Source organism: Larus michahellis, chromosome 5 (assembly GCF_964199755.1).
Source record: "Larus michahellis chromosome 5, bLarMic1.1, whole genome shotgun sequence".
NCBI lineage: Eukaryota > Metazoa > Chordata > Aves > Charadriiformes > Laridae > Larus > Larus michahellis.
Genome location: NC_133900.1, coordinates 58,660,760 through 58,688,659, shown reverse-complemented (window position 1 = coordinate 58,688,659; position 27,900 = coordinate 58,660,760). Strand labels below are relative to the sequence as shown.

The 27,900-nt window shown below is 40.3% G+C and overlaps 2 protein-coding genes across 6 annotated transcripts; both read left to right on the top strand.

The window, feature by feature from the left end:
• The first annotated feature begins 183 nt into the window (after positions 1–183).
• On the top strand, positions 184–22,502 carry LOC141743424 (uncharacterized). 5 transcript variants are annotated; one of them, XR_012587044.1, is made up of 8 exons: positions 184–2,002; positions 4,213–4,297; positions 5,989–6,321; positions 7,769–7,882; positions 8,969–9,102; positions 11,849–12,169; positions 17,314–17,472; positions 22,460–22,502. XR_012587044.1 is itself a non-coding variant. In XM_074587530.1 (6 exons), exons 2-6 carry the CDS (start codon positions 4,246–4,248, stop codon positions 11,984–11,986), a joined length of 771 nt encoding a protein of 256 aa, XP_074443631.1. In that variant the 5' UTR covers positions 184–2,002; positions 4,213–4,245; the 3' UTR covers positions 11,987–13,022. The 5 variants fall into 5 exon arrangements, 2 of the variants coding, with proteins under 2 accessions (XP_074443631.1, XP_074443632.1); XR_012587043.1 differs by lacking the exon at positions 22,460–22,502 and having other exon boundaries at positions 17,314–18,776; XM_074587530.1 differs by lacking the exons at positions 17,314–17,472; positions 22,460–22,502 and having other exon boundaries at positions 11,849–13,022.
• On the top strand, positions 21,197–26,588 carry S100P (S100 calcium binding protein P). The gene is made up of 2 exons (XM_074587533.1): positions 21,197–22,762; positions 26,318–26,588. The coding sequence occupies exons 1-2, from the start codon at positions 22,625–22,627 to the stop codon at positions 26,465–26,467; spliced, it is 288 nt and encodes a 95-aa protein (XP_074443634.1). The 5' UTR covers positions 21,197–22,624; the 3' UTR covers positions 26,468–26,588.
• The last annotated feature ends 1,312 nt before the right edge of the window (positions 26,589–27,900 follow it).

Genomic DNA, 27,900 nt, shown 5'->3' with positions numbered 1-27,900 from the left:
TTACAAAGTAGAAAGGAAACGACTCCTAACCACTGAAGATGACGGGTTTTCCCCTTACTTGGCAAACATGTGGTCAGGTTTGTTATATTCCACTTTCCTTCCCATTGCCTTGTTCTGTCTCAAATACTTGTAGTTACATCCACGTTGCTGAAATATAGATATCACAGAATCATAGAATGGTTTGGGTTGGAAGGGACCTTAAAGATCATCCAGTTCCAACCCACCTGCCCTGGGCAGGGACACCTCCCGCTAGACCAGGCTGCTCAAAGCCCCATCCAGCCTGGCCTTGAACACTTCCAGGGATGGGGCACCCACAGCTTCCCTGGGCGACCTGTTCCAGTGCCTCACCACCCTCACAGGAAAGAATTTCTTCCTAGTATCGAATCTAAATCTACCCTCCTTCAGTTTGAAACCGTTACCCCTCATCCTATCATTACACTCCCTGATAAAGAGTCCCTCCCCATCCTTCCTGTAGGCCCCCTTGAGGTACTGGAAGGCCGCTGTAAGGTCTCCCTGGAGCCTTCTCTTCTCCAGGCTGAACAGCCCCAATTCTCTCACCTGTCCTCACAGCAGAGGTGCTCCAACCCCCTGATCATCTTCATGGTCCTCTGCTGGACTCGTTCCAACAGGTCCATGTCCTTCTTATGTTTGGGGCTCCAGAGCATTAGTTATTTGCTCTCACAAGAGAAGTAATTTTTTTGTTTGTTATTTTGCTTTCTAGGAAAAGTTAATTCATAACCTTTATTTTACATTAAGCCAGGTGCAAACCTAAATTAATGCTAAAGAGAATAGGTCCTCTTTCATGCTAGCATTTACCTTGTTTGAAAAACTCTGCAGATGGATGCATTGAACCCAGTACCCTGATCATTTTTTTTCTATTGTGTAAGAATTATGTGGCTGCTCTTTTGAAAGGAAGTCTTTGCAGATCACTTTAATCACTAAATCAGGTGAAAGAATCACTTGCACTCTTAAAAATAATTTCAGAATTAATTGTGGCATCTACAATTTGCGTATGTGTTTTGACAGTCCATTTGTGCTATGAAGCTGTTTTTCCTACTGAGACGTAATTTATTATTCACAGTTGGAAAATAAATTAGGTGTGTTTTTTCTGTGCTAATAAATGATTGTGGTAGGAAGAGTCCTAGAGTCAATATCAAATTAATGTCTTGGTGGTTTTGTTTGGGTCATAGCTGGACCAAATTAATCATGTGTATGTATCATACAGAGCACACAGAACACCACTGACTGTCATGAGAAGTTATGAGGTCCGTTATGTTGAAGTTAGGTAGTGGATAAAAAGCCCAAGTGATAGCATGCTTTTCATCTTGTGTTTGAGTCAGAAGAGGGGACAATTCATGAGTTCGTCACAACAAAAGTAAAATTTCCATTTTCACCAGAACTTTATTTTAGCACACCTGCAACTTTCTAAAGTGTTTGTTATGATTTGAAGAAGATTGTGAAAAGGTAAATGTGAATTAAAACTTTAATCTGATAACGTGTCTTTGACTTAGTACTTTAGTACTTCAGTACTTTCATACTTTCTCAAGTATGAAAACTTCGGCTTAAGTTTTCATAGCAAATAAATGTAAATGGGTTTTGCTCCATCTTCTTATTCCAATGCAGCAGAATTGCAAACTCAGTTGACTACCTTGAGTTTCACACATACTCTCCTCAATGCTGCTGCAGATTAATAAACTTTCCCAGCTGACTGTGACACCTCAAAAATGCTGCTGTCTCGTAAATACTTGTGTTACAAGCTTTCAGACAAGCCTGACATATGGGTAAGGAGGAGGGAAGTGTTTTGGGTCCTCTTTGTTTAAAAGTTTCAAATGCATTTTTCAGTATGCCTCCACTGCTGTCTTTGAACACCATAGAGAAAAGTTTCGGGTAGATGGATTTGCGCAAAGCATCCAGAAGAGACTTGCTATAACTATCATTGCCTCTCCAAGAACAGAGTGCCTCTGCGCTGAGCAGCTGTTCCGCAATCATCTCCAGCACACAGGTGAGTAAAGTTCCGCATCTACAGAGTCCAAATTCATCCTTGCAGTTTCCAAGGTTAACTAAGATTAAGTTGAAGAAAGAAAAGAAGACTTACTTAAAAGGATCTTTCTGTTGTAGATGCTTTCCTGACCCACATAGTCATTTTGTGTGATGCAGTTATCCTGGAAGCCCATTTAGCTTAAGAAAATTTGTCACCATATTTTTCCACCCACTCAGTAGTACTGTGATGAGCGTTTGTGGGCTTGTGTTGTAAAATGGTACAATGAAGTAACCTGAGCTAAAAATAAACCTTTTTCCTAACCCCTTTTTCTGTGTGCTAGTTCATTTCATCTCTGACAGTAGATGCTTTGGATTAGAACCAAAGCATCTTTCAGAGTAAATATAAGCTGCTATCAGCACTATTGAAAAAGCTTTACCCAGTCTCTAGCCACAATGTTCTGCATGCTGGAGCTGCCAGCTGCAGAACTCAATGATAAATGCACAAATGTAGGTATTTAAATACAAGCGAAACTATTTTTTTCCCTTGAATTTACACATGCATACTTCATTTATTCCATATCTTTGATCAGTAGTACCAAAGGTAACATGAATGTCAATGCTAACAGAATGATTTAATATAATTAAATAATATCCTTAAGTATAAATTACTTGCTTTAATCTATCCTTTCATTCATTTGAATGTAAAGGTATTTGTTATGTCCTCACTAGCTCTAAAAAGTGATAACTAAATCAGCTGTGTGCCCTCAGAAATGGAGATAGCCTACAGCAAAGTCCTAGAATTCACTCTTTTTGTCATTTATATTTGCTATTATCTCATTTTTATTTTACTTGGCAATATAAACAACACTGGAAACTACTTCTGTAAGTACTGAGAAGCAGGTGAGCTCATGCATCGTGCTTTTGTTGCTGACAAACGGAAAGGAACAGTGCTTTTGGCTTTAAATGTGGCTGTATCTTCATTACAAATTGCAGTTCAGCTCTCCTGCAGAACTGGGCCGTGCTGCTAAAACCTCATGTTAGTTCTAGGAAATTATGTAGTTGGCAGGTTCTTATCAAGTTCTTAATTTAACTGATTCATATTCTCAGCATGATTTTTCTGATTTTTTTTTTTTAACTTCTGTCATTGCAATTTTGATGTTATCCAACTGAACACATTTGTGGGACAATTTTGTCTGGCCTGGTACTTTTCCATTTGAAACATCTGTCCAGGGAATAAGACTGGATAAGTTGAGAAAACAGAAGCGATGTTTTGTCTTCCAGTTCTCTGGCCAGGCAATGTAATTGGAGACAAAAATCAGTACTGGAGAACATTAAACAGCATTCAGTTATCTATATTTGTAGAATTTTTTTTAGTAGTTGAAGGCAAATGAGTTTCAACATGGCCCTTAACTTTATGACGCAACTGTAGTTCATTTTATTTAACCCATGCTTATAATCTTCCTGAAACAAGCCTTAGTTAATATACATGACACTGGTATTGCATTAATGCAACTGCACCCATAGAGGTAATAGTGAGATGCATTGTATACACGGCATAGTGTCCTGGATTGTTTCCCGCTGATGTTGTGGAATGTTGGGGCCACCGCGAGTGTGGTCTTCAAACTTAGCCTTCCTCCATGGCTCCTGCCCATGGAGCTACCCTACCGTTAAGGCAAAAGTAGGAAAGTACTCTTCATAGGAGGGAAGAATTTAGGCAAGATTTCAGCAAGATGACAATGAAAAGTGTGATAAGGAAAGATAGGAGTAATATTTGGCATCAACGTAACCTATGTACAATCATTGTGGTTTTGTCTTTGGATAAGATTCATCAGATTGTCTGGAAGAGGCTGCTGAGAAGCATGAAGACAGTAGCTAAAGAAGTCTCATCTTCATAAAATGCCTTTAAATGAAGGATTGCGGAAGTGCAATGGCAAACGTTAACCTGAGACCACTGTACGGATGCAAAAGCAGTTTTTCATGTCATATCAGAAGAAAGGCTAATCTAGTGTCGAAAGGTTAGGACACAATTTAAAATTTAAAGAAGAAATGTTCTGATTTCAGGCAGGATAGCTGGGCCCTAAATGAGACACATCTATGATGGCAATTTCAAAGAGCATGGGGAAAATTTGGGTTGCATTTAGGTTTCTATCATCCTCACCACACAAGGGAAGAGGAAGTTAAGTTACGAATCTGACATGCTTTCATTTGTTGTTTTGCTGATCTTCGACAAAGACACCCTGATGCAAGTGCTAATAGTCCTGCGTGATGATCATCATTTCACTGAAACTTCTTTTAACAATGTGCTTTGGCTCCTTAGGTAAGTGCTCTTTATTTGCTTTTTTTGTTTATAGTCACCTGTAATTCTTGAGCTGGATTTAAAAAAACTTCTCAGACTATACCCACCTCAAATAGACTTGTGTGTGAGACAAGGAGAATGTTAACTGTATTTTCATAATGCTGAAGTCAAAATTAAAATGTGTGGGGAGTCAAAAAGCATTTTCACAAAGAGATTGTTGTAGAAAAAGCGTAGAGGAACAAATCGTACACTTCAACACCCAAAATGATGTTAGGTTAATGCAAGCACTGTTTTTCTTAGACCTTCAGGCTTGAATGGTTATTGTGAAAAACGCTGAATGTAGAATTTTAAAATGTTAAGGAGGTTTTGTTCTAGATCACGTAGGTACTGAAATACAAAGCAGACAAGGTTTCGTGTTTCTTATTCAATACAAATTGCAGTGGATAATACTGAAGGTGTTCAGTATAAATTAAAATATGGAACTAAAGAGACAGATTAAGCAAGGGCAAAAGAATTTTTTCAATGATATTTTTCAGAAAGACAGTAAAGTCGTAAGAGAGAAATGTAAAAAAAGTTTATTTGCGTAATTCTGATAAAACTTATCAGATGCCATTTTAGGACCAGACAGAGGCGAAATCGTCCCGTTACTTATATGTTGGTGTGAAATGTGCCTGAGTTACAAACAGGATAAAATTTGGAAGAAAATAATGCAGTTTACTCTCATTATGAGTAGCTCTTCACTTTAATATTATAAGTGCTAGGAAAAAGGAAATTCTAATTCTTCACATAGCATATGAAACTAATGGTCTCAGCAGTCACGAGGATAGATTTTTATAGTATTAGCACTTTTGTGATAAGCATCAATGTCATTAGAATAAAAACAAAATAGTTATCCAATACCCACACAGTCGTTTCACTTCAGAAGAAAATATTTTGTACAGTATTGCACAATAGGTCATGTAGATCGCTTTGCGTGTGGACAGCGAGTGATAAAGAGATTCAAAGCACGAAGGAGTAAAATGTTTGATTTCCTCTGATACTGTCCGAGTCAGCCTTAGCTAAAAGCCAGGCAACAGACCTGATGAGACAACTGTGGTCTGCATGGCACATTGTATACTTTGTTTATTAAACTAAGGAGGAGGTGAATTTGTTGCTATAATATTTGTCAGTAAAAATTTAATGAAAGAAGTTTAAACAAAATTAAAGAACCCACATCAAAAATGCTGTACATTTGACAGTAATTAGAAGCAGTGCAGGACAAGAACTCCTACATGGTGACAAAAATTGTAGTGGAGGAGTTTTCTTTCATCTTGGTGAGTCTATCCACTGATGAATCATTCTGAATGACTCCTTTCGGTCATTCTTTATCTGTCAGATAAAGTGTTTAATATGCTTCAGATTCAACCTCTATTATAAAAGCTTATTGTTTAAAAGAAAAAATAAGTATATCGGCGAGTACACACACAAAAAAATCTTCATTTATTGCACACAAACAATGATGGAGGGCTTCAACAGACCAAATTAAAAGTTTCCTTTAGCCAGAGAATAATTGCCATTGTTCAAGGGAGAAGTTGGTAGTAACTAATCTTAAAAATTTATCTCATAATGATTTTACAGTATTAACATTATTTTACATACTGTGTAGACATTACAGCTGTTATGTCATCTCTTTGCTGCTTTAACTTTCAAATCTATGTGTATTTCTCCACTAGCTACAGGTCCCAATAATGTAACAGTCACCCAAACACCAACGAAAATACATCTGTCAGTTGGAGAGTACGCCGAAATCAGCTGTGTTTGGGACAAATCTGCATGTTTACGGTATAGAGTAAGCTGGTATCTTGTTAATAGAGAGAACATCACCAAAACTGTATCATCAAAACTTTGCTATGTATCCAACGGCACCTTTGAATGCGAGGATGTGCTAGTGATAAAATCTGCCAGTGTAAATGATGCTGGATTTTACTACTGTGAGATAATTATTGAAATACCTTTCTGTAAGAAAGTATTTGGAAATGGGACGACGCTGATTGTTGAAGAGAAAGGTAAGCTAGCAAGAACCTATGCATGCCATTTAACTTGTCGTCACAAAGATTCTTCAGTTCGAACTATTTTATACATTTCCTTCCTCTCCCACATCCCTCCCTCAATGCTGTGAATCTCGGGATGAATGAGACAAACACAGAGAGGATCTGAACGGCTCTTAATGACAATTGACTTAAACTCTCTGCCTTAATACCCCCAGTGTAGTGTGTTTTCTTCTGTAAGGGTTTGCTAATAGGAATTATTAGTTAAGGTCTACCAAAATAGCTGTGCATCGGCTGTGTATTTCAAAGATGACCCAAACACAGTTCCTCCTCAGAAGGGATTTGGTAGGCTAGGTGTGAGACAGTAAATGAATCTGCCTCATGGTGAGGAGTGGCTGGAACAACCACATGGTTACTCTGTTCAGTAATACGGACCCTTTACTACCCATTTTATCTTTTTGTTACAAGTTCTTAATAAAAAATGGGAGATAAATCAATATGAAAGGTAGAGCAGTATGGGCTCTACATCTATAAGGATTTGTGTCCATAAAGTTGTTGTCACAAAATGTTTGATATAGTCTGTGTCTCCTTATTTTATTATAGTCGTATGCTAACCTTTACAGGGGAGCAATTTAAAGCCCCAATTCTGAATTAAGCATGGAAAAACATTAATACAATGAGTACTCAAACACAATTAAATTTGTCAGTAATAGAAGTGAGTTATGTTTCACCTTAAATTATGGAAAGAATGTGACATACCTAGAAAAAGCATTTATCTCACTTCTGTTACACAACTGTCTCAGGAAACTATGCATCACTTCTCGAAGATGCTGATCTCTACCTCTCTCTTTCTGCCTCTCAACTGTAGAGAAAGACGAGGGGACTAACTCTGACTAGACCTTTGACATTATCAAACATCACTTGTATATCGACTGGTCAAGTCATGGGACGTAATCTTTCTGTTCATGCAGCACAGTCCAGTTTTGGAAACTGTTTTATAGTATTGGCCAACTGGTAGTCCGAAGGGAAGCACAAAAACTATCAAAGATTTAGAAAACATCAGTGGCAGAGAATGAATGGTGTTCAAAATGGTGGGAAATGAATGTAAAAGGCTGCTAAAGAGCTAAAATAATTTAAGCTCCGAAAATGAGTTAGGTGATCTGATCTCTTACTTGATCAAGTAGTAATAGCTTTAAAATACAAGCAGAAAAGACTCACATTAGACACCGGGGGGAAAAAATTGTCAAACTGCAGGAACTATAGGAGGGATTGATGTTACTGCTCATCAGGCAGGCATCCCTCAGGGATGGTAAAGTATGGATGACCTTGCGCTTGGGCAGGGGGATGGACTGATTCACTCCTGAAGTCACTTTTGATTTTTAATTTTAATTTTTTTTGCTATGGTGTTATTCTTCTATTGTATCTTTGAATAGTAAATAACTTTATTTAAAATATATAATTGCAGAAGCTCACTCATTGAAAAAGAGAGATTTGGCAATATGGGCAGTCATTCCTTTCCTAGTGGCAGTGGGAAGCTTGTATCTTTGCTACAGAAAGAAACAGTGCTCAAAACATTCTGGTGAGTGACATATTTCCATTAACACATACTCTCTAAGTTAGGTGTTTGTTTTAAGATTGCTGGACAGGTGCACTTAAAAGGCATCACTAAGAGGAATTTCAGTGTATAACTTTTGCTCACCTGGTCCTGATCTGCTAGGGACACCTCAAGCTGCAAGAGGGGGGATCAGAGGCAGTGCTTACAGTTCAAGCGAGTGTTCTTGCAGCCGCTTGCCTCCATTATTTATCTTTCCAGGAAGAGCGATGACTTAGAGTGAAGACCTTGACCTGGCTAGGGTATTGAAGGATAACAGTTCTGCTCTCATAGCAGATTGAAAATGTGAGGAGCCAGAACTTAGCTTTGCATCGTCTTACTCCTGGTAGTGAAGTGACATCTGAAAGACCCAGCCTTGGGGACTACATTCTGAGCTATGTTTTTTAAGCTGTGAATTTTTTTAACTAATTATTAATTTTGGGGTTTTGCAAAATCATGAAGTGAAAGATGGAATAAGTCACAAGAAGAAACAATGACTGGGAAGGGTACAGGACAAGTGTAAATGTAGGGCATCTGCAGGCAGTGGGTACAGATCAGTGACATATAACCTAAGGCAGCCTCTTAAGTAACTGTAGCATGAGTCTTATGGTTGCAATGTGAGGCTTACTCAGCTTGTGAGCTGACAGGGATATAGGTGGAATATCTATGACTTGAGATGCAATTCAACTTGCAGATTAAAAAAGCAGGGGGAGAGGATTTAGACAAGCAAAGTCCCTAAACTCCTATTTCGGTCACTGGAATTGACACAGATAACCGTATGAACCGACCTGTTGTAGGTGTCTACTTAAGAGTGAGCTGATAGTTCTCTTGATCAGTTTTCATGGCACAAACCCTATTGACCAGGTCTCCATCGCATAAGGGGTGTTCAGAAATCTGAAGGCAGTTGATTTTGTCTACAAACGGAATACCACTCCAGCACCTGTCATCAAAACTAGCCATACAAGGGCTCTGCACTCTTCATTTCAGAGCTTTATAGAGCTCTGGTAGAGTACCAGTGTGACTCTGGAAATGGACAGTAAGCGAGCAGTGACTGTAACTTGTTTCTTTTCTGAGGTTCTGCACAACTTCCTGTGCCGGCAGAAAGGCGTCAGGAGGAGCAGATGCTCAAAATCGTAGAGCTTCATGGGAGAAATGAACCCACCAAAGAAGCAGCTGAGGAAAACTCATCATGTAATTCTGTTGAATGGGTAAGTGGTTTATAAAAAGACTCTCGCTATGAGAGAATGGCTTTCAAAATGAGGCACTGGGGAGTGCGCTGAAGAGAACGGACACAACAAGTTACTGTTCCTAAGATGGCATCTTACTACACATGAAAAAGGTTTTACAAAAAAAAATTTTCTTGCAAGAGACAACGCTCAGAAATAATAAAAAAAACATATATTTATGTAATAGGAAAGTATTGGATTCTGTTGTTATGTTTAAAATTGCCTGGAGAAGAAGACAGCAAAAAATGGAGACTGTCAATATAGAGACTGAATGGATGAAGTGTAGAAGTAGTAAAAAATGGCAATAAAGTCCCTTTACATATAATTGTATATCAAGCTCAAGGGGCGTGGACCAGCTTCAGCTCGCAGGGCCATTAGAGCAGGCAAAACTTGCTGAGAGCAGGCAGCAGATTTCAGGCAAGCTCTTTTTTCCAAGCAGTTATTCATCTTTTAATTACATTAAAACATAAAGCAGGCAAGAGAAAGAAGTCCTAATTTAACTCTTGCATACGCAGGCACAAATTCCCTTACAATCAGCTGGACAGGCTTGTTGGACAAGCCACACAGAGGTGACGTAAAATGCTAAAGCCCACAGTCGCCACTGCAGTTATTGAGCTTACAGATTCCTGAATTCTCCTGTTAGAGAACCTGGCTTCAGTCTTGATTTGGTCATATTGGTACTGAAATCATGGTGAGAGAGAATACCAGGATGCAGGTAGTAAACCAGTAATATCTATCTTTTATTGTGCAATAGTCATCATTCTAAAAAAAAGAAAATTTATAGCTGGGAAAATTCATTCCCCATAATACGTAGAATCTCACTGAAGCAAAGAGACTTGCTTTTACAATTACAAAAGGTCTTTTGTTGCTGCTTTATAATTTAGCAGCTGTTAGCCAGAGTGACCTGTCAAGTTCACTGTTTTCTTTCATGTAACAGCCCTTTTAGCTATTTTAGTGAAAGCAGAAAGTGTGATTTCATAGTGGTATCATTTTAAATGTTAAAGCATAATTGGATCTTATAAATCATTCAAGAGATCCGGTAGATTATTAAAACCCGTACACATGATGTGCACGGACACTATATTATATTTCAAACGAATTAAGCCAGTAGTCATGTGCAAATATTATGGTGTCTCTGGAGCTGCACTCATTGCCTTTCAATTGTGTTGCAGAACACGAGTGATTTAATTTAATTTTTTTTTATGTGTGTGCAGAAGTAAGTCTCTAGAATGTTTGCAGTAGTATTTTTACATTGCTTACACTTTTTTTAAGCTTGGAAAGCATAAAAAAACCCCTTTTTTTATTTTAAACTGTACATTCTGGGTATGTTTGGGCACCATTTCTAGAACAGCAAACGTTGAAGGTTCTGTACGCCTCTGCAAGGCTATTTACAGTCTCCAATCTATGTCATGGTTTTTTCCAATTCTTGGGGTTGCGAAGGCAGTCTTGTATCACAGAACTTGAATCCAGGCATGGATTTCTTTCATGCTTTTGCCAAGAAAGGTTGGACCAGATGATCCTTGAGGTCCCTTCCAACCTGGTATTCTATGATTCTATGATTTTGTTCTCACCTGTATCAAATGTCATAACAGGGCTGAACAATTAGGTCAGGTGGCAACACATACCTCCAAGTATCTAAGTTAGCTTAACCTGAGAGTGAACATCCCCATGGCAAAGCTGGGCACTCTAGTCATGATTTTACTATATAGCACTTGTCTCTCTCTCTCTGGAGATTCATCCCATATTTCCTGAGTTGAGAAGCTCAGGGAGTGTTTCCCAGACAGTTCTGCCAGCTGCAGGGGAATTTGGCCCTTGAGGAGGGAATTCTTGGAGCAGTTGATAATTTTTTTCAGTGCTAAGTTCTGCAGGTTTCAACCCAAATCTAAGCATGGCTGCAGCATTAATGCAAACTTTCAGCTCATGGAACCACACAAAAAGCATGCTCCTGAGGGGCTCTGGTTGTGCAAAAATGCATAGAAGCATGATCCAGATTAGTTGGCCGTACCTACCATGCCTCCTGTTTGACAGTCAGCCAGCAGGTACCTCTCTCTGTTCTGAACATTCTTCATTAAAACAAAAATAGTAAAGCCCCATTGTAAAGTATTGGTGTGAAGACAAAAAGCTGCATGACTTCCACCTTTTTCCTGGTTTATGCCATGTCAGCTTGAGAATTTGATTTGATCTGTCTGTGAGCACGCGTCTTTGTGCACGTTTCAGGCAGATCTTTAATTCACAGGTTTTGCTGAAGGACTTACCGGAATCCTCCATGGTCTTAGAAAATGAAAGCAGGATGATTTTTGCAGTCCAGAATAACATCTGAATACTGCAGCAGTTTGCTAGTTCACTGCATCAGAGTATCCATCCGGAAGGAACAGAGTGATAAAGCTTTTTTGGAAATATTGGAGTTAAAGGATTAAGGGGGTAAAAAAGCTTTGCCGTTTCAGATTTCATAGAAACTGGTTTACACCGGAACTTGACATCTTTGGTATTCTAAATAAGTACTCTGTGCCTGGTACCTAATTAACTAAGAGATTTGAATCCAAACATAGGAAGACTTTGCCTTTCAATGTTAGTATTGAGACACTCCCTCTGAAACTGTAACTCCGGGGCCTGTGTTTCTCTCTGTTCTTTTGGGCTGGGCTAGGTGCTGTGTCTTGGGTAAAAGTTCATTTTAAACAGACTTTATGGGTAAAAGTTATTTTGACTGGAGTTTTCATTGCTTTTTAAGGCTGTGTCTACACTTTATGAATCACTCGATTCTTTTCTGAATGAATCAAGAGGAAAAGATGACAAATCCACTGCGACTATTGTATCCAATGCAGCATATGAGCAAATCCCACAAACTAGGGCAGCTGAAAAAGTCTAGAACAAGAGGGAGACAAGCATCCACCACCTACTTTGACATTTAGAACTAAAAGGACAATGTCATAAACAAAATATGGCTAAATAACTATGAAACGGAAAACAATATGATAATTTGCTGCTGAAGGATGGATTACGTGAGTTTCCTGTCAGAAGCACATCAGTGGGACAATATACAAGAAAAAAGGTTGGTTCCAAGCAGTCTTTCAATTTTTTGTCACTAACAAAACACTGTAAAGAGTCTGAATTGGGAGGGTTTGTCATTCTAGAACACTGTCTTCAGCTCTTCCCCCTGTGTCCAGAAATAATAAAGGATGTATTATCATACTTTGAAAAATCTTCTGGACTGAATAATGTTCTCCAACAAAAGCATTTCTCCAGCCAGCCCATGTATAAATAGCAGAAGGTAGAGAAAAAATGTACATGGTGGTAATCATTTGACCAAATAGGCAACACTGCATATAGGATGGAGTGTCATCTCTGAACCGATCATCAGTGCTGACCACATCATAGCCAGAGTGATGTGCCAGAAAGTCCCTGTAGAAAGGGACTGTTAGTGTTAATTCATTCACACGCTAGGAAATCTCTTCCAGAGAAGGTAGTCTCCTATTCACAATGAAACACTGGGTTTAAATGAAGCTATATGTATAATTATTATGTATAATTATTGTCTAACTGGTAGAGGAGGGGTGCTTGGAGGAGATGGGCATGTAAACACTTGTTCCACTTTTGCCATCTCTAAAACTTTAAAAAAAAAAATCACTGAAGAAAAATCAAAACCGAAAATGTAAGTAAAACCTGGCTTCCAGGGTCTGAACAGAGCTGAAGAGTATTGACAGCAAAGCTAAGGGCAGTTGTCCAAGGACTGCCGAATAGTAAGAGCAGATATCTGAAACGTGAATGTATTTATGTACCAGGGTTATTTCGTCTTCTGTTAAAGTTTTTCAGAGCTTAGCTGGAGGTTAGATCATCTTGCCAGCAAAGCAGGGAGAAACTACTTCACTGCTCAAGAGGATTTTGGGCAGCGCGATAGACGCAGACTAGCTTTCCTGGAGCCCTTAAAAACAGTTTTTTGGTAGTCTAAATGTGTGACTGCCTTGCTACTCAATATTCTGTAAAGGTATCTTTGAGGCCTTGCAGCATGGCTTGTGCTCTCGCTCTGTCTATGCTATAGCGACTGCAGTTCACAAAGCTACCTCTGAAATTACTGTAGCTCAGCTGTGGTCACTGCTTGGTGAGGATCCTCTTTCCTGGGCTGTTCTGTAACCTGCCCTGAATGCCCCTCTGCAGTGAATATACTGCTATCTGAAATACGCTGTAATCACTGCACTGTGAATATGCCCTGTACAAGAGAAACTATTTGTTTATAGTACATGTCATGATGTTTATGTATAAATTGAATAATGCAAGAGGATTTTCTTTTCTTCCTTTTGAAGTTCAGTCAGGTTTTTTTTGTCCTGAAACTCATTGTTACAGATTTGTTTCCTTTACTGCATGGTGAAACACTGTCATGTGTCATATTCCTTTGAGGATCACAAATGAGACTGGATTTCCACAAACCATGTAACTTTGTCCTTTGCACAAGAAAGCCAAAATCAGTAAAAAGGGTGATGACCTTCAGCCCAGGTCCCTGATCGAGGAAGCTCTCAGTTACGCACCAGCGCTATAAGTGAGTGCAGTAAATTTTGGTATTTCCATATATTACTGGTTACTTCTCTACTTAAGCACAATGCGGAGATGTTGAGTATTCAGGGAATTGTTAAAGGAAAACCACTAAATGAAGAGATTGCCACCAAGCCACAGTTTAATAGTCTCCAAATCATATTTTCATTGCAACACTATTAATAAATTGTTGATTAAATGTGGTTCCTACCAGTCAAGAATGCTGACATATTAACAGCTGCTCATATTTTGTATGCTAACATGGCAATTTCCAACATCTGGCAGTTGAAGACTACACTCAATTTATCATGACCTATTTTTATCTATGTCTGACAGCAGCTATGAGCCAGCAGAGTATTTTCAGAGCTCAACAAGAGTTTGACACCTATGCATCATGTATATCATCTCTGCTTCTGTACCATTTGGGAAGCAACGAAGCCTGATGAGGATTTTCCAGGGCAGGCGGACTTCTGCTTTTTATTCTTCATGGTTATTTTGGTAGCTTTAAAACAAAAAAGAACTCTGTACTTAACCTCAGGACATATTCTAGCGTCCAGTATGATCTCAATTTTAACTGTCTGTTTTCACTGTTCAGTATATAATGAAGCCCATCTGCCTAATAACAGAACTTGAAGAGAATCCTGGGCCTTTGCTTTTAGCCAGTTTTGGTGGTTATTCCCTCTTGAACAGGCTGCTGCAAAGTGATGGTTCCATTCTGGTTTAATTTGCAGTTCAAAGTGCTGCGTTAAGCACACGCTAAAACACGCTAATTTAAGAGCAAGACTGGCACAAGCCCAGTATGCGTTCTGCTGTGCTTTTACTGTCTCATCAATGTACTTGGTTTAGTCATAGTCCTACAAATGGAGGCTCCCTCTCTGTTTCTGTTACGCGCATGACCCTGGGTTGGAGAGCTAGTCAACTTGAGAGTATAGCCCTAAACTCTCTCTCTTCCTGCTCCATTGCACAATCATCCAGGGAGTTGCAGTTTAATTAATCTACCTAGCATTTAGGCAGCTCATCTTAGCAACTGGGTACAAATTATTTCAGTCTGAATTGAACCACACTTTTTTCCCCAAGCCCTGGGTTGGTGTTCTTTCGTCTCATAGTGCTTGTGGAAGAAGCGTATGGAGCAGGTATTCCGGGCTCCGTTACACCAAGGATCCTCAGTAGTAGGCAGGATGATGAGGCACCCAACCAACGTATTGGCAAAATAGTCATGTTTGTGTGTGATGCTACAGCTAATGTTCTTGTGCCTGATAACAGTGCTGTCAGAACAGCAATGACGTTTACTTGGTTGACTAAACTTCATTTGAAACGCTGATTTTATCTAAAGCGGTTTCTCTGTACTGTTGACATCAAAACCACTGTAAAACTGCCACTATTCTCAAAAACTCAACATCTACGGCCCAGGCTTAAATCACCTTAAGGATGCCTTCATTCAACTAGTTAAGAACACTCGCAGTTTAAAAATGCTCCTCCATTAGACAGGCGCAACTCTGTAGACAGGCTACATCTACAGAGAAAGTCTGATCTACGCAAACAGAAAGGGGATCGTTTGAATTGTAATTCTTGCCTAGTTCCTAGCATTGCTTGGGAAACAAAAGTTGAAATCAATACTTTGTCTGAGCTAAAATGTTTTTAGCCGCTTCTCTATTAAAGACTGCAATCTTCAAGTAGATCCTAAATTTAAGGAAAAATACCACCCGAAGGGAAAGTGAAGTGTGTCTTGGGATCCACAGGATCCATTTTTTCCACTAAGCTAAAGAGGATGGTATGTTGGTTTTATTCTGCTATGATAAACTGGGCTTTCAAACCCAAATGCAATTTTGTGTGCTGCATCTATTTCACCATCAGACTCCAAATCAAGATATACTGCCACATCCTCTATAAATAACAGCAGGAAAAAAACAAACAGAGAGTAAATCTATAAGATGTTCAGAATTTATTTTTGCCATCATGTTTGCCTTGAGTAGTTACAATGAGGACAGCTGTAAAGGTTGGGAGTTTTTTTATTATTTCTTTTAATAAGGGGTCTTGTCTCAGTGTTTTGTAAACAGGAAACTCTGAATACAACTGACAAACGAATGCACATATCAAAAGAGCACTAACCAATTTCTCTGACCAAAAAAAAAAAGCGCAGGTGATAATATTTCTCATTTTCTACATTATATTAAATACTGAGATGGGAGGAAGGATTTTGATGAACTACTATATTCTAATGACAAGGCTCTGGCTAGGTTGCTGTGGTCTGGTGCTGGGCACTGGTGGATTTTATCAGCCAATAGGATGTGACAACAATTAATTCCTTGTCCTTTTTCCAGACCAAAGCCAGTTGGCAGGACGCAGCAACATCTTACACAGCCAGAGCTGCTCTTATCAAATTTACTTCATAACTGTGTCTCAGGAAGTATTCAACTCCACAGAGGTCGAGGAGTATAAAAAGGATAAGGTAGAGAGGGAGTGTTTCACATTATCAGCAGACTAAAGACAGACAGAGGTTAGAGATATAACCGAACAACGTAAGGGTTCAAAATAATAACAAGGAATTGGGTCTGTCACGTCCATCTGCTCTGAAATGCTCTATGTTCTGTTACCTGCTGATGGGCCTGTCTTGTCCTAAAGCTGAATGGTCGGTTCCACGAGCCAGGAGTGCTGTATCTGTACGTTGCCAGGTATAACAGGGTTGCAGTTCACAGTTGGGGCTTCTGAAACTGCCATGGAAATAAACCATGACAGCAAGTAATAGGTATTGCTCCCTTTTTTACTTTATAGCTTTTTCATTCTGTAAAGAGGAAAACCAAGATAAACATCTCTAATGGAGACAGCAGAAAAAGGTCAGGTGTTAAAGGTGACAGACACTCCAAAAATATCAGTGGGCTGGGTGGGTTTGCTCGGATAGAATAACTCTCCTTTCTCAGATCAGCAGCTGTACCATATCAAATACAATTCGTCCTTTGAAGTTTCTTTTTAAATACAGTCTAAGCTTAACCTAAAGACTCTAGGTCTAATCTAAACAGGGACTGCTATCGAGCAAGAAAGGAAATGGAAAGAGTAGCTACCATTTCATTTAAGCTCTGCGGGGAAAATATGAGCCGATTGCCTCTGTGTAGAAAGAATAACAACTGTGTGGTAGCAGTGTGGTAGCAAAGTTGTGTGAGCGTTGGGCCCGGGTACTGAGTGTGAGAACCTCAGACAGACACAGGCCATTTCCAAGACACTGTAACCAGTAATCGTCACGCAAATGGCTACTCTATTAAATAGCATGTAGTCCATCTAGATGGATTTAAACAGATTTAAAAGATAATTTGGGGGCAAAATAATGCAAGACCTGTGTTTATATCCATGACCACGTTTCTTCAACACACCGAAGCATCCTATGGGTTTAGGTAAGAGTCTGTTCATGGTTGGAACCCCCCCTCCAAGTCAAGGACTCTCCCGGTCCTATACAGGTCTGGTTTTTATTTCCCTGTTTACTGAAGGTCTTCTCGCTTTCTGATAAGCAAAACCTAAAGTCAAATCGTCTGTTACAAAAGCACCCTCTGGTTCACATTTCCCACCCCACCTGTGGGGGGTGTTTCGGAGCCTGGCATGCTCATTTGCTGCCCTGTTAACAACAACAGAATGGTGTCAGTGTTTGCCTACTGAAAAATGCCTACGTCTTCTTATCAGTTGCGCTATGCCCCATCGTTGCTTTCTGGAAACCAGAAGGAGCCAGCTCTGTGAAATGTGTGTGCCTGGGGAACTTCCACTTCATCAAATTGCCTTGGAAATCTTCCTCACAGTGTATACGGGTGTCACCTCACTTCACACACAGTTCTGTGATAGCAGGTCAGCCCTTCTCATTTCTTCAACGTATGCATCAATTAGTATTTTAAAATGAAAAAAAAAAAATTATGTTGGATGCAAAAGGTTTTTCTTGATGTGTTGCCCGCACAGATGCTCAACAGGAGGACACTTTCTCTTTGGGATTCCTTCCCTTGGAGAAAATGTTTTTGTACAATATAAAGGAAATAGTATTGTTTAGTTCATGAGAACTTAACGTGGCCAAAATATTCTTTGAATGTGAAAGTCTTTTGAAAGCTTTCTTGGAATTGACTCAGTCATTCTTTTGTGTCTTTATCTCTCTCTAATAAATAGGAACTTCCTTTAAAAGGTTCACTCAGTCTGTTTAAACGTTTACAAAACAATCTTACCCTCTCACAGCTCATTTATTTTTCTTTTCTTTTCTTTTGTTCTTTTCTTTCTTTTTCTTTTTGTCTTTGTCGTTTTTTTCTTTGTCGTCTTTGTCTATTCTTTCTGACCATGCCATAGAACAACTTTTTACAATGGCGACCACAGCTCAGCATGGTGGCCCTCTGTTTGAGCAGGGTTTTACAAGCATTAAGGTAGAGCAAATGACAACTGGACTGCCTGCGTGAGACCAGCTGAGGAATCATGGTACTTACAAATCATGACTAAAGCACTTGAGTGGACAATATTCAGTTGCCTTAGGGTGTGACCTCTCTTTCTGTCATTACAATAAAAAACAAGAGTAGTCTTGGAAGCCTTAATATCATGAACCTTAAAACTGAAGTATAAAAAACCCAGTAAAGATCAGCATCCAGGAAAGTATTCAATCAAGGATTGAAAACTAGGCAGAAGTATTTACACTGCAAATATTAATTTATTGGCTGTAATATATTCATTGGTTTTGCAGTCTAATATGGCTATGCCTAGTGCACTAATAAATGTGTTTGAGTAGAGTCAATACACAAGGATGAAAGTATGTTTCCCATGGTGCAGCTTTGCCAGACGACAGTGTTATCACCCCAGCTCTCAACTCAGAAAGTCACACAGCCAGTTAGTTGACCTCGGCCTTCCCCATTTTACCTGCCTTTAAACTTCACTTAAACAGTAAGTGAGCTTATTAATTGCATCTGTGAAATACATTTTAAGGATATTTTGAGAAGTAAACGATAATCAAATAATGAAAACCTATATGTATAGAATTTACAGAACCTATACAGTGTCACAGAACATCACACTGTGCTTACATGAGCTCCTCTTCCGTCTACGCCTCATCAGTGCCTGTTTAGTCTAATCTTTCTAACTGTGTTTTGCAAAACAACGTAGTAATTGCATCATTTAATCACTAGACGTAAATAAATTTACCACGCATTCCGGAAATGAAATGACCTTTAAAAACTATTAACCAGACTTAGAGCAAGTTTTCAGAAGCAGTGCAAAGGAAAACCTTGCTCTTTAGTAAATAAAGTGTGTTGATACTCTTAAGTTCAACAAAGAATCCAGGACACTGGAAAATTTGAGGTTTTTGATAATTTTGTCTCAGTGTGGAACATGCAATGCTTGTTTATGGTTCACATGTTATCCTCTTGCTAAGAGAAAAAAAGTGCTTTTCATGCTTCTGCCAAGATACAACTTAAGAAAAACAGTGAATTCATCATTTCAGGTTGTGTTTTCTTCCTCCCCTGCTGCTTCTATTCAGATACGTAACAGATTTGTGGAAAATGTCAAAAGGTCCTTCTCACGTAACTTCCTGCACCTTTTGGAATAAGCTTTAAGGGATGATAAGCTCTAATAGAAGTTTAACATTTCAGTTATTCATCTGGCTGTGACGCAAATGGCTCTTTAGAGTAGAGCTGATAAATGTATTTATTCAGACTTCTCCAAAATGGACGCTGCTGCAAAGAGCATAGGATAAAATTTCTTCTCTAAGAGAAAATCAGCACAAGGTCACACAAATCTCACGTAAGCCTGAACATCTGGCCAAATGCCACAAAATTTGAGTACATCTGAATGGGGTTTGAAAATTATGTGTGTGACAGTCAATGTTTGTATCACATAAATAATTTAAACTTTTGGCCCAAGTTAGGAACAACAAAACCTAATTCTGTGTAAACCCTCAATAAATACTCATCCAAGCTGTTGCTCATACTATTCTTCAAAGAAAGAAACCTGAAAGAAGCAAATAGTGAATATTGTTTACATTAAAATAATAATATAAAATTTAAACAAGCCCACAGATAATGGCTTATCTCACTGGAGAGCTGACCAGATGGGTTGGCATCAAAACACTGCTTGCTTTCCTGCGTGAGCCTCCTATTTGTACTCTGCTTTGGTTTCGCAAACAGTTGTAACAGTCTTGTGCCTTGTGCACAGAACTGCTATTTTTAACGAAAAACAAATTGTAAGAAAATATTTAAACAATACAGCAAGCGTGATTTGAAAAGTCTGAGCAGTACTGATGTGTGCACATGCATGAATACAAATATGACAGTTTAAAAAAAAAAAAAAAGCCAAGCAGACAGTGCTACTATGGTGACCTTTCACCTTGTAGAAATTCAAGCCCTCCGGTTTATTTTCAGTTTTAGCACTTTTGGAGCCATCTTCTCAAAATTTTTTTTTTGCAAAGGAAAATGGGTCAAGAATGAGGACACCTTTTCTGCCAGGTTATGTGTCAAAGGTGTGGACATACTGACATATCCTGTTGACTGAAGCTGATAGTCTTCCCCTCTGCCTTTTCAGGGCACTTTTGTTCCTCTTTCTGTGTAACTGCACTTTTGTTCCTCTTTCTGTGTAACTAACACCGATGTTCATGATTCAGAGTCATAAGAATGCGTGAAGTAGATATTTTATTTTGTTAAGTTTTCCTTTAGAGGGAGGAATTTCTTTTTCTTTAATGGCCATATATAATATTCATGTTACGGAAAAGGACAAAGAAAAGGTCGTGGTACTTGACACACCAGCGACTGCCGCTGCGTTTGTATGGAAACACCAGATGATATTCATAGCTAACAAGGGCCAGTTATTTGCCCTCTTCGTGTTCCTTGTTCTGAAGGAACCCTACAGGTTTCAACATGCACTTTAATGTAAAAACTTCAAACCTTGCTTAAAACTGAATGCAAGTCAGTTGCAATTATGTCATGAGGCTGAAGTCACAGGAACAAATAGTTCTGATGAACTGTTTGAATAAAGCTTACAGCCTGAGATGTGTCCCTGATTTTCTAGGAAATGCAAAATCCCTTGTTGGAGAATGTAAGATGGAAAATCATGGGTCTTTTGTTTCAGAAAGGTACTAGATTTCCTGTACTTGTGGTGTGTAGTCTTGCTCTGAGTTGTTATAGATGTTACAGGACAGATTTTGCCTGGGGAATAGGTGGCTATAGACATCTGTGAGAAAGGAATTTAATTTTAAATTTTTTTCTCAATTAAAACCCATTTTTTGCTAATTTCTCTATAGCATAACATGAGTGGAAAATTGTCGTCAAGCATGTTTTCTGGGGAGACCTTATAGCAGCCTTCCAGTACCTCAAAGGGGCCTACAGGAAAGATGGGGAGGGACTCTTTATCAGGGAGTGGAGCGATAGGATGAAGGGTAACAGTTTTAAACTGAAAGAGGGGAGATTTAGATTAGATATCAGGAAGAAATTCTTTACTGTAAGGGTGGTGAGACACTGGAACAGGTTGCCCAGAGAAGTTGTGGATGCCCCATCCCTGGAAGTGTTCAAGGCCAGGCTGGATGGGGCTTTGAGCAGCCTGGTCTAGTGGGAGGTGTCCCTGCCCATGGCAGCGGGGTTGGGACTAGATGGTCTTTAAGGTCCCTTCCAACCTGAACCATTCTATGATTCTATGTCCAAAGACATCCAAACTTGGATTTAATGTGTGGAATCCATAGTCAGGGTCTTCTACAGAGAACACTGCACCCTTGGATCCATCAGCATTATTCATGCATGATGCCCTAGTTTTGATAGGTTCCCCCAGATAATTTGCTCAGATTGTGTCCAATCTGCAGACTCTAGTGTAGGTGTAACTCACCTGAAATAAGCTCCGCCAGGACTAGCATAGCCACCTGGAGTTTGACGGGGGCCGAGTTACCTTGCTGCTTGGCCAGAAAATTTAACTTGTTCAAAACTTAGTGTAGCTATCGCTGATCAGCTTCCACCAACTGAGCTAACACTGTCCATGTACTGCTCAGCTCCCAGCGCAGACCCTCAAACAGCTCTGTTGTATGTAAACATGGGTCCAGTGTTTGGCGTTTTAATGACAGGGGACCACAGTTTTCAAGCTAATCACAAAGCTCACCATAAGTCACAGAGGACCACAGGACTTCAAAGTGATCTTTTTTTTTAGCACAGTCCATTTTATTGCAAGGTCTGATGCTGCATAATGTCAATAACAAGTTATTTCACTGCAGATGGATTTTGATACTGGCTGTTTGCTGAAGTATCAGATTTACTCCTTCAAATATCCCCCTCTGAGCAAGTTCTTTGTGGAGCACCTCTGCAAAGTTCCCTTTACTGGTCCTGGAGAGATGTTGATTCAGCAGATCCGTTTCAGACATCTACTCTGGCCCGAGTGCAAGGCCAGGGGAACCAAGTTAGCTATCTGCATCACAGACCTCTACTTTTGATCCAGTGAATCTCACTCCCAGGGTGTGCTGGTGAGCCATCAGGTCTGCAACAAGGTCCTCTGCATGGCAGAGAGGAGAGTCTTGGCTGAGCACAGCCAGCACCTCACAGAGCCCCTAACTATGGTAGTGAAGAAGTGAGATGCTCCCCTTCCTCCTGAGCATATATAGCATATACTCTGGTGAAACTGGGCTATTGACCCTCTGCTCAGATGGGGTTATCTGAAGGAACAAATCTGATTCTCGAGCAAACAATATCAAAATCTGATTTTCGTTTGTTAGTCACACTGTGTATCTTGAAGGAGAGGCTGGTTTCTACTGGTGAGCAACTGGTTGTACCAGCCACACCAGGGTGATAAAGCCAGAATCTTGAATAGCTGTTAGCACAGAGGTGTGTGCTCCAAACAGTGCTTAGATATGGATGTTTGCTAAGGGATGACCATCCCTCTGGTGTGCCACCGTTGATTGGATGGGACAGTTGCATAAAGAACCCCAGAATAAGAGCAGTCTCCATCCTCCGAGAGAGCCCTGAGGCTGTTCCTGTTCAGAAGAAAGCCAGACTCTAGCAGCAACATGTCTCAGCTGGAAACTGCAATGGGAATGACCATTGCGGTCTTTGACAAGTACGCAAAGATGGATGGCAACAGGCAAACCCTCACCAAAGCAGAACTGAAGACCCTCCTGGAAAAAGAGCTCCCAAACTTCCTCTCGGTAAGAGAACAGCACGGCATCATTTCTATATAGCGGGTGGAGGGGCTGCCTGCAGACATAGCTTTTAGTACATTACAGGGGAAATTACACCCAGAAACATGCAATGGTTTGTAGAAAAAATTTCCCAAAAAAAGTCTTTGCGCATACTGTGTAAAACTGATTCTAATGCTCAGGGCCATTCCCTGTTTACTAAAGTCATCACTGGAGTTATCAGGGCAATGGCTTTGAAATAGACTGGGTTTCATCTTCAGAACTCACCTACTTCTTCTGTTTATCCCTGGATTTATAAGCTCATCTCACGTCACAACTGCTGTGAAGGTACTTATGTTGTCAGCAATCGAAGATCTTGATTGCAGATGGGGAATCTCTCTAAATATTTATACACTTACTTTCTCTAGGTATTTCTACTACATACTCAGCATGCTCAGCAAAATGCTGCATAAACAAGAACAACAGATGAACTCAGAGCAAACTGTTTTGCATTTGTCTTTAATAGTAAAAGAAAGACTTGAAAAAGTATTTGACAACATAGATTTGTATGTAATCATCATGTGCATTTAAGTAGGGTGTTTATATATATATATTTTATATATATATATATAAAAATAATTTCTCTTAGTAGGTATTCAAAATCCTTAATATGTTATAGCAAAAAGCTCTAGCTGCCTGGGAGACAAAATGCTTTTAATTTTCAATTGTTTTTTATTTGCTTCCCTTCACTAAAAATCCAGAAAACACTTTTAAATGTCTTGTTCTTTCCACACAAGAGTAATGTTTATCTGTCCCTACAGTTATTAGTCTTAATTGCAAAAGCCTAGAACCACATGTTCCAAATGTGGCTACCACTTTTTGTCTCCAGCTTAATTCAGTTTTTTAACAACTACTTCAGGGCACTGCAGCCAGGGTACTTGATACAATTTAGTATCTTTCCATGCAAGCTATATGAAATCACCCTATGAAATCCAGGCCTGCTGGATTTCTGACTCACAAACGAAACACAGATGCGATATTCAGAATCAGAACCTGGATGGCTCTGGGAGGATAGATGAAAATGTCTCTGAAAAAAACTCTGGAAGAGAGATCAGTGGTTGTGACCCAACAGCGTCATAGGAACCATCCTGTTCCTGGTCATGGAGCTCTACGTTACCTGTAACACTTACACATAAAAAGAAAACAAAACCAACAACAAAACGGCAATTCCAACGGGGCGTGGAAATCCCCCAGAAACTTGACATTTGGTCTAAAAAAACTTGGGGAGCTGCTGCGCTAGACAACTACCAAATGGGGCGATGCTCAAAGGTCGTTCCTCTCTGTGATTACTGGCCAGGCACCACCTTTTCTAGGCCCCCATAGTTTCTTTTACTGGTTCTACTTATTTTCTGAAACTGATGGAAAAAACGGTATTTTCCAGGGAGATAATTAACTGAATGTCCTTTTATATTCTAGTCTCCATTTTTCTCCCCATTTTACCTCTTCTAGAAAAAAAAAGCAAACCACAAAATAACATTTTATGCCAGTACTTACAATAAATTTAAACCAACAATGTCTTGTGTTGCAGACTACAAAAAAAAAAAAAAAAAAGGCAAGAAAATAAGTTTGGCTTCAGAAAAGAAACTTTTACCTGCTGTTTATGGACATATCAATATTTTTTTTTAGTTGCAAGAATGTTCTGGGAAACAGAGTCTTTTAAATATTCATATATATTTCTGGTCTTAGAATTGGTTATACCTGACACAGCTCACAAGTACCTGGAAAGGTCTGGAATCCATCGGAGGCAGCAATAAATCCATACCACAGCACTGAAGGACTGGACTCAGAGTTCACAAAAAAAATAATTCCCACATTTCAAAGTACTTCAGAGGTTCATATCTTTCACTAAACTTAAAATATTCGCTTATAAAACTAAAACTGATTGTAATTTGCAAAGAAATAAAACCTTCCAGACACATTCATCAGTCAGATCTACGGAACTGGTTCAATTTTTAGTGATTTTAAAAGGGCATATATTTAAAGTGAAACGCGAAATTACAGAATGAGAAATTTAGTTGATTAGACCATGATCAAGAGGTGCCATCAGATTTCAGTTAAGGTTGTCATTATTTAAAATTCCTGTAAATATTCCAAAAGTTTATATAATTTCTTCCTAGTATAATAGCGGATTTGTGTTTTGTTTAGCTTCAACAAAATGCACGCAGTTGTTTCCTACATTAGATAGATCTCTACTGCCATCCCTTGTTTATTTATAAAATTGCGTTTTCTAAAATCACCGTAGTTAATCAGTGCCGGGACTCAAGCCGAAAAGCCCTCCTGTAAGCTACTTTAGGAAAATAACCTTTCTTTTTTATTTATTTTGGAAAGATTAGGGGAAAAAAAAAAAAGAAATCTCTTTTTACTTGGATGGTGCCTCACTTAACATCAGCCTTGAGATGGACTTGAGTCAACCCGCCAGAATTATGGCAATTTAGAAAGAAAAAGATTTTCCTGATATTTTTTGCTGCCATGGCTCAAGCTCAGCATCAGGGTTGCTTCAGGAGGTGCCTTCCAGGGCGCCAGCTCCTGTGAGCAGCTTGTGCCGGGCACCAAGGCCAGAGGGAGCACTCGAAGCACTTTTGAGGCCCTTTGCATCTTTGCTGGGGTGGCGGTGCTTAATGAAGCTTAAATCTGACATTTGCCCCAGGAACGCAGCATTTTGCAGAACTGCAAACCGCCCGAGCTCCAGCCCAGCCATTCCACGGGAGCGGATGGGGAATGCGTGGCATTTAGTTCAGCCGGGTAACATCCTCCAGGCTTTGCATTACACAGCTTAGCCACCATAAATGTTGTTTTAAATGTAGAAAAGGTGCCTGTCCGTGCTGGTGACCACAGCTCTCAGGTGTAATAAACACGGGAGCATACACTTTCAGAGGTGCGATGTGGTCGTTCCTGCTGCGGAGAGGGTGGGAAGATGCAGGTGTGCGCCCGTGCCATGAGGATGCCGGGATTCACGCTTGCCCCCGCCATCACCCAGAGCCCCCCAACCTCTGCCTGTTCCCCACGTGCATGGGCCTGATCCCAGCAGCGGCCCGAATTCCTGCGGGAATGATGTGCTTTTCAGGCAGCTGGAGGAGGAGACGTGCAGCTCTGGCTGAGATGGGCAGGCAGAGGCACGGCTCCCCGGGGATGTGACCTTCGTCCCATGCTGGGCGCTGAGCAGTGATCTCAGCCAAACACGGTGCAAAGGAAATCATGGCTTTATACCCAGAGATATGATGCACGAAACAATCAGAGAGAATTAAAAAAAAAGGCCTCACTAGCAGAAAATATGATAACCTGACACTCCAGGCAGGCCTACGGCAAGGCTGCGTGCAGGAGCTGTTACACCTCCATCACACCCCCACAGAAAGGTACAATGTACCTGAGCTGGCATCAGCCTCTTGCTCCCTGGGTGCCCCCCTGCATGCCTCGGTGAGGGCCTGGACCCCAACCAGGACCCTTGCTTTGGGGGTACAGGTAGTTACGATGCTGCATTAGGGTTTGTGCCACCTCTCACCTAAACCTGCTCCTTTTCTTTTGCAGTCAGGGAAGGACAAGGACGCCATTGATAAAGTCTTCAAGAACCTGGATGAAAACGGTGACTCCCAAGTGGACTTCAAAGAATTTGTCATCTTTGTGGCATCTCTGACTTGCTACTGTCACAAATATTTTGAGCAGAAAGCAGCCAATTAATTGTCAAACTGCTCTCAAGAAGCCGTCTTTGCCTGTGCTCCATATGCTAGTAATATGGATCCCTTCACTTCTTCCACGTACCGCCATGCAGTTTACAAGCGTGCTGGGCTGTAAAAATAAATCCTACTGTGCTTCCTTCCCTGTCTCGAATGTTAATTTCTGATCCTTTGTGGAAGAGCCTGGGTTTAACGGCTCCCACGAGCTCTCACTGAATATTTTCTCTCTTTTGCTGCTTTTTAAAATTCTGTTCTTGGCCAAAAGGCTCAATATTCATCCCAGCGCAGAGGCCACACAAGGGCTGGAGCCATGAGTCAGCTGGAGGCTGCTTTTCTACAGCAGCATCTCTGGGATGCAGCCTGCCAAGCTTCGGCTGATGGAGACTGCAGCCTAAATCTTCACGTGTGCCACCCCGGCTGCACGGGACGGGTCTCACGGGAGCTGCCTTGGAGCCTGTTTGGTACCCACGGCTGTGGGGTTGTTGCAGGCCTGCCATGAAGGCTCCTTCTTAGTTAAATAAAAACAAAACAAAACAAGTTATCTTTTTTTGCAGCGTGGAGGATTCTGTGCAGTTTTATGTGCTGGTGACCCACCCCACGTGGATTTACTTCCTATAACATGATAAGGCTTCTCTACCAATACAATATTACTATACCATTGGCAATGTTGGGTTGCACGCTGTAACCATTTTATTTTAAATAAATTTAAATACCCCCCAAATAGCATGCCATAGTATTTCTGCATGAAGCAAGACTAATGACAGCAGTTCTTGCTTCTTTACCTGAAAAACGTCTGCGCGGAGAAGTGGAAGAGTTTGCTTTCAGCGGAGCAAGCAGCAGACATCAGCTGTGACTCTGCAGCTGAAGCAAGACTGAACCAAATAGAATTTTGGAGCACTTTGCAGGTGACCATCCCAGTGCAAACTGCAATAAGTGTCAATTTCAGTTCCTTTATCTTCAGAAGGGTCCTTTTTGGTGCTATTCCCATCTTATGCCAAGAGTCAAGTCATTCCCTGTCCGACTGCACGTGCAAACGTGCTGTGCAGGTAGAGGTGCTGCAACTCCCTGTGCAGCTGCACCATGGTTCTGTGCAGCGTTGCAGCTCCGGCTGGAGATCACGCTGCGCAGCAGACATAGGAACAAGAGCTCTGTAGCTGCAGAGCGCTGCTTTAACTGCAAAAACACTTTCCTCTCCCAGCTGAAGCCCGGTACGATAAGCTAACTGGTCAAGTCACATACCTAGAGCTGTTTTCCTGCATTTCCCACTTCTGATGTTAAGCCACAGGGTTGATGCATTCATAACCGTGTATAAGCACACATATGTTTAAGTGTATTCATCTTTTTTCAAGATGAATCTTCATCTTTTGGGGCCTATTTGATTGTTTCAGCATGTTTTAAGCGTTACAGCTGTCCTTTCATTTAGCCACATTTTGTCCC

Bases quoted from the DNA above. Each gene is read 5' to 3' on its own strand.
- LOC141743424 (XM_074587530.1), top strand. From the start codon at position 4,246: ATGATCATCATTTCACTGAAACTTCTTTTAACAATGTGCTTTGGCTCC. The intron at 4,298-5,988 runs GTAAGTGCTCTT...TTTCTCCACTAG, and splicing joins AATGTGCTTTGGCTCCTTAG to CTACAGGTCCCAATAATGTA. The intron at 6,322-7,768 runs GTAAGCTAGCAA...ATATAATTGCAG, and splicing joins GCTGATTGTTGAAGAGAAAG to AAGCTCACTCATTGAAAAAG.
- S100P (XM_074587533.1), top strand. From the start codon at position 22,625: ATGTCTCAGCTGGAAACTGCAATGGGAATGACCATTGCGGTCTTTGAC. The intron at 22,763-26,317 runs GTAAGAGAACAG...TTTCTTTTGCAG, and splicing joins AGCTCCCAAACTTCCTCTCG to TCAGGGAAGGACAAGGACGC.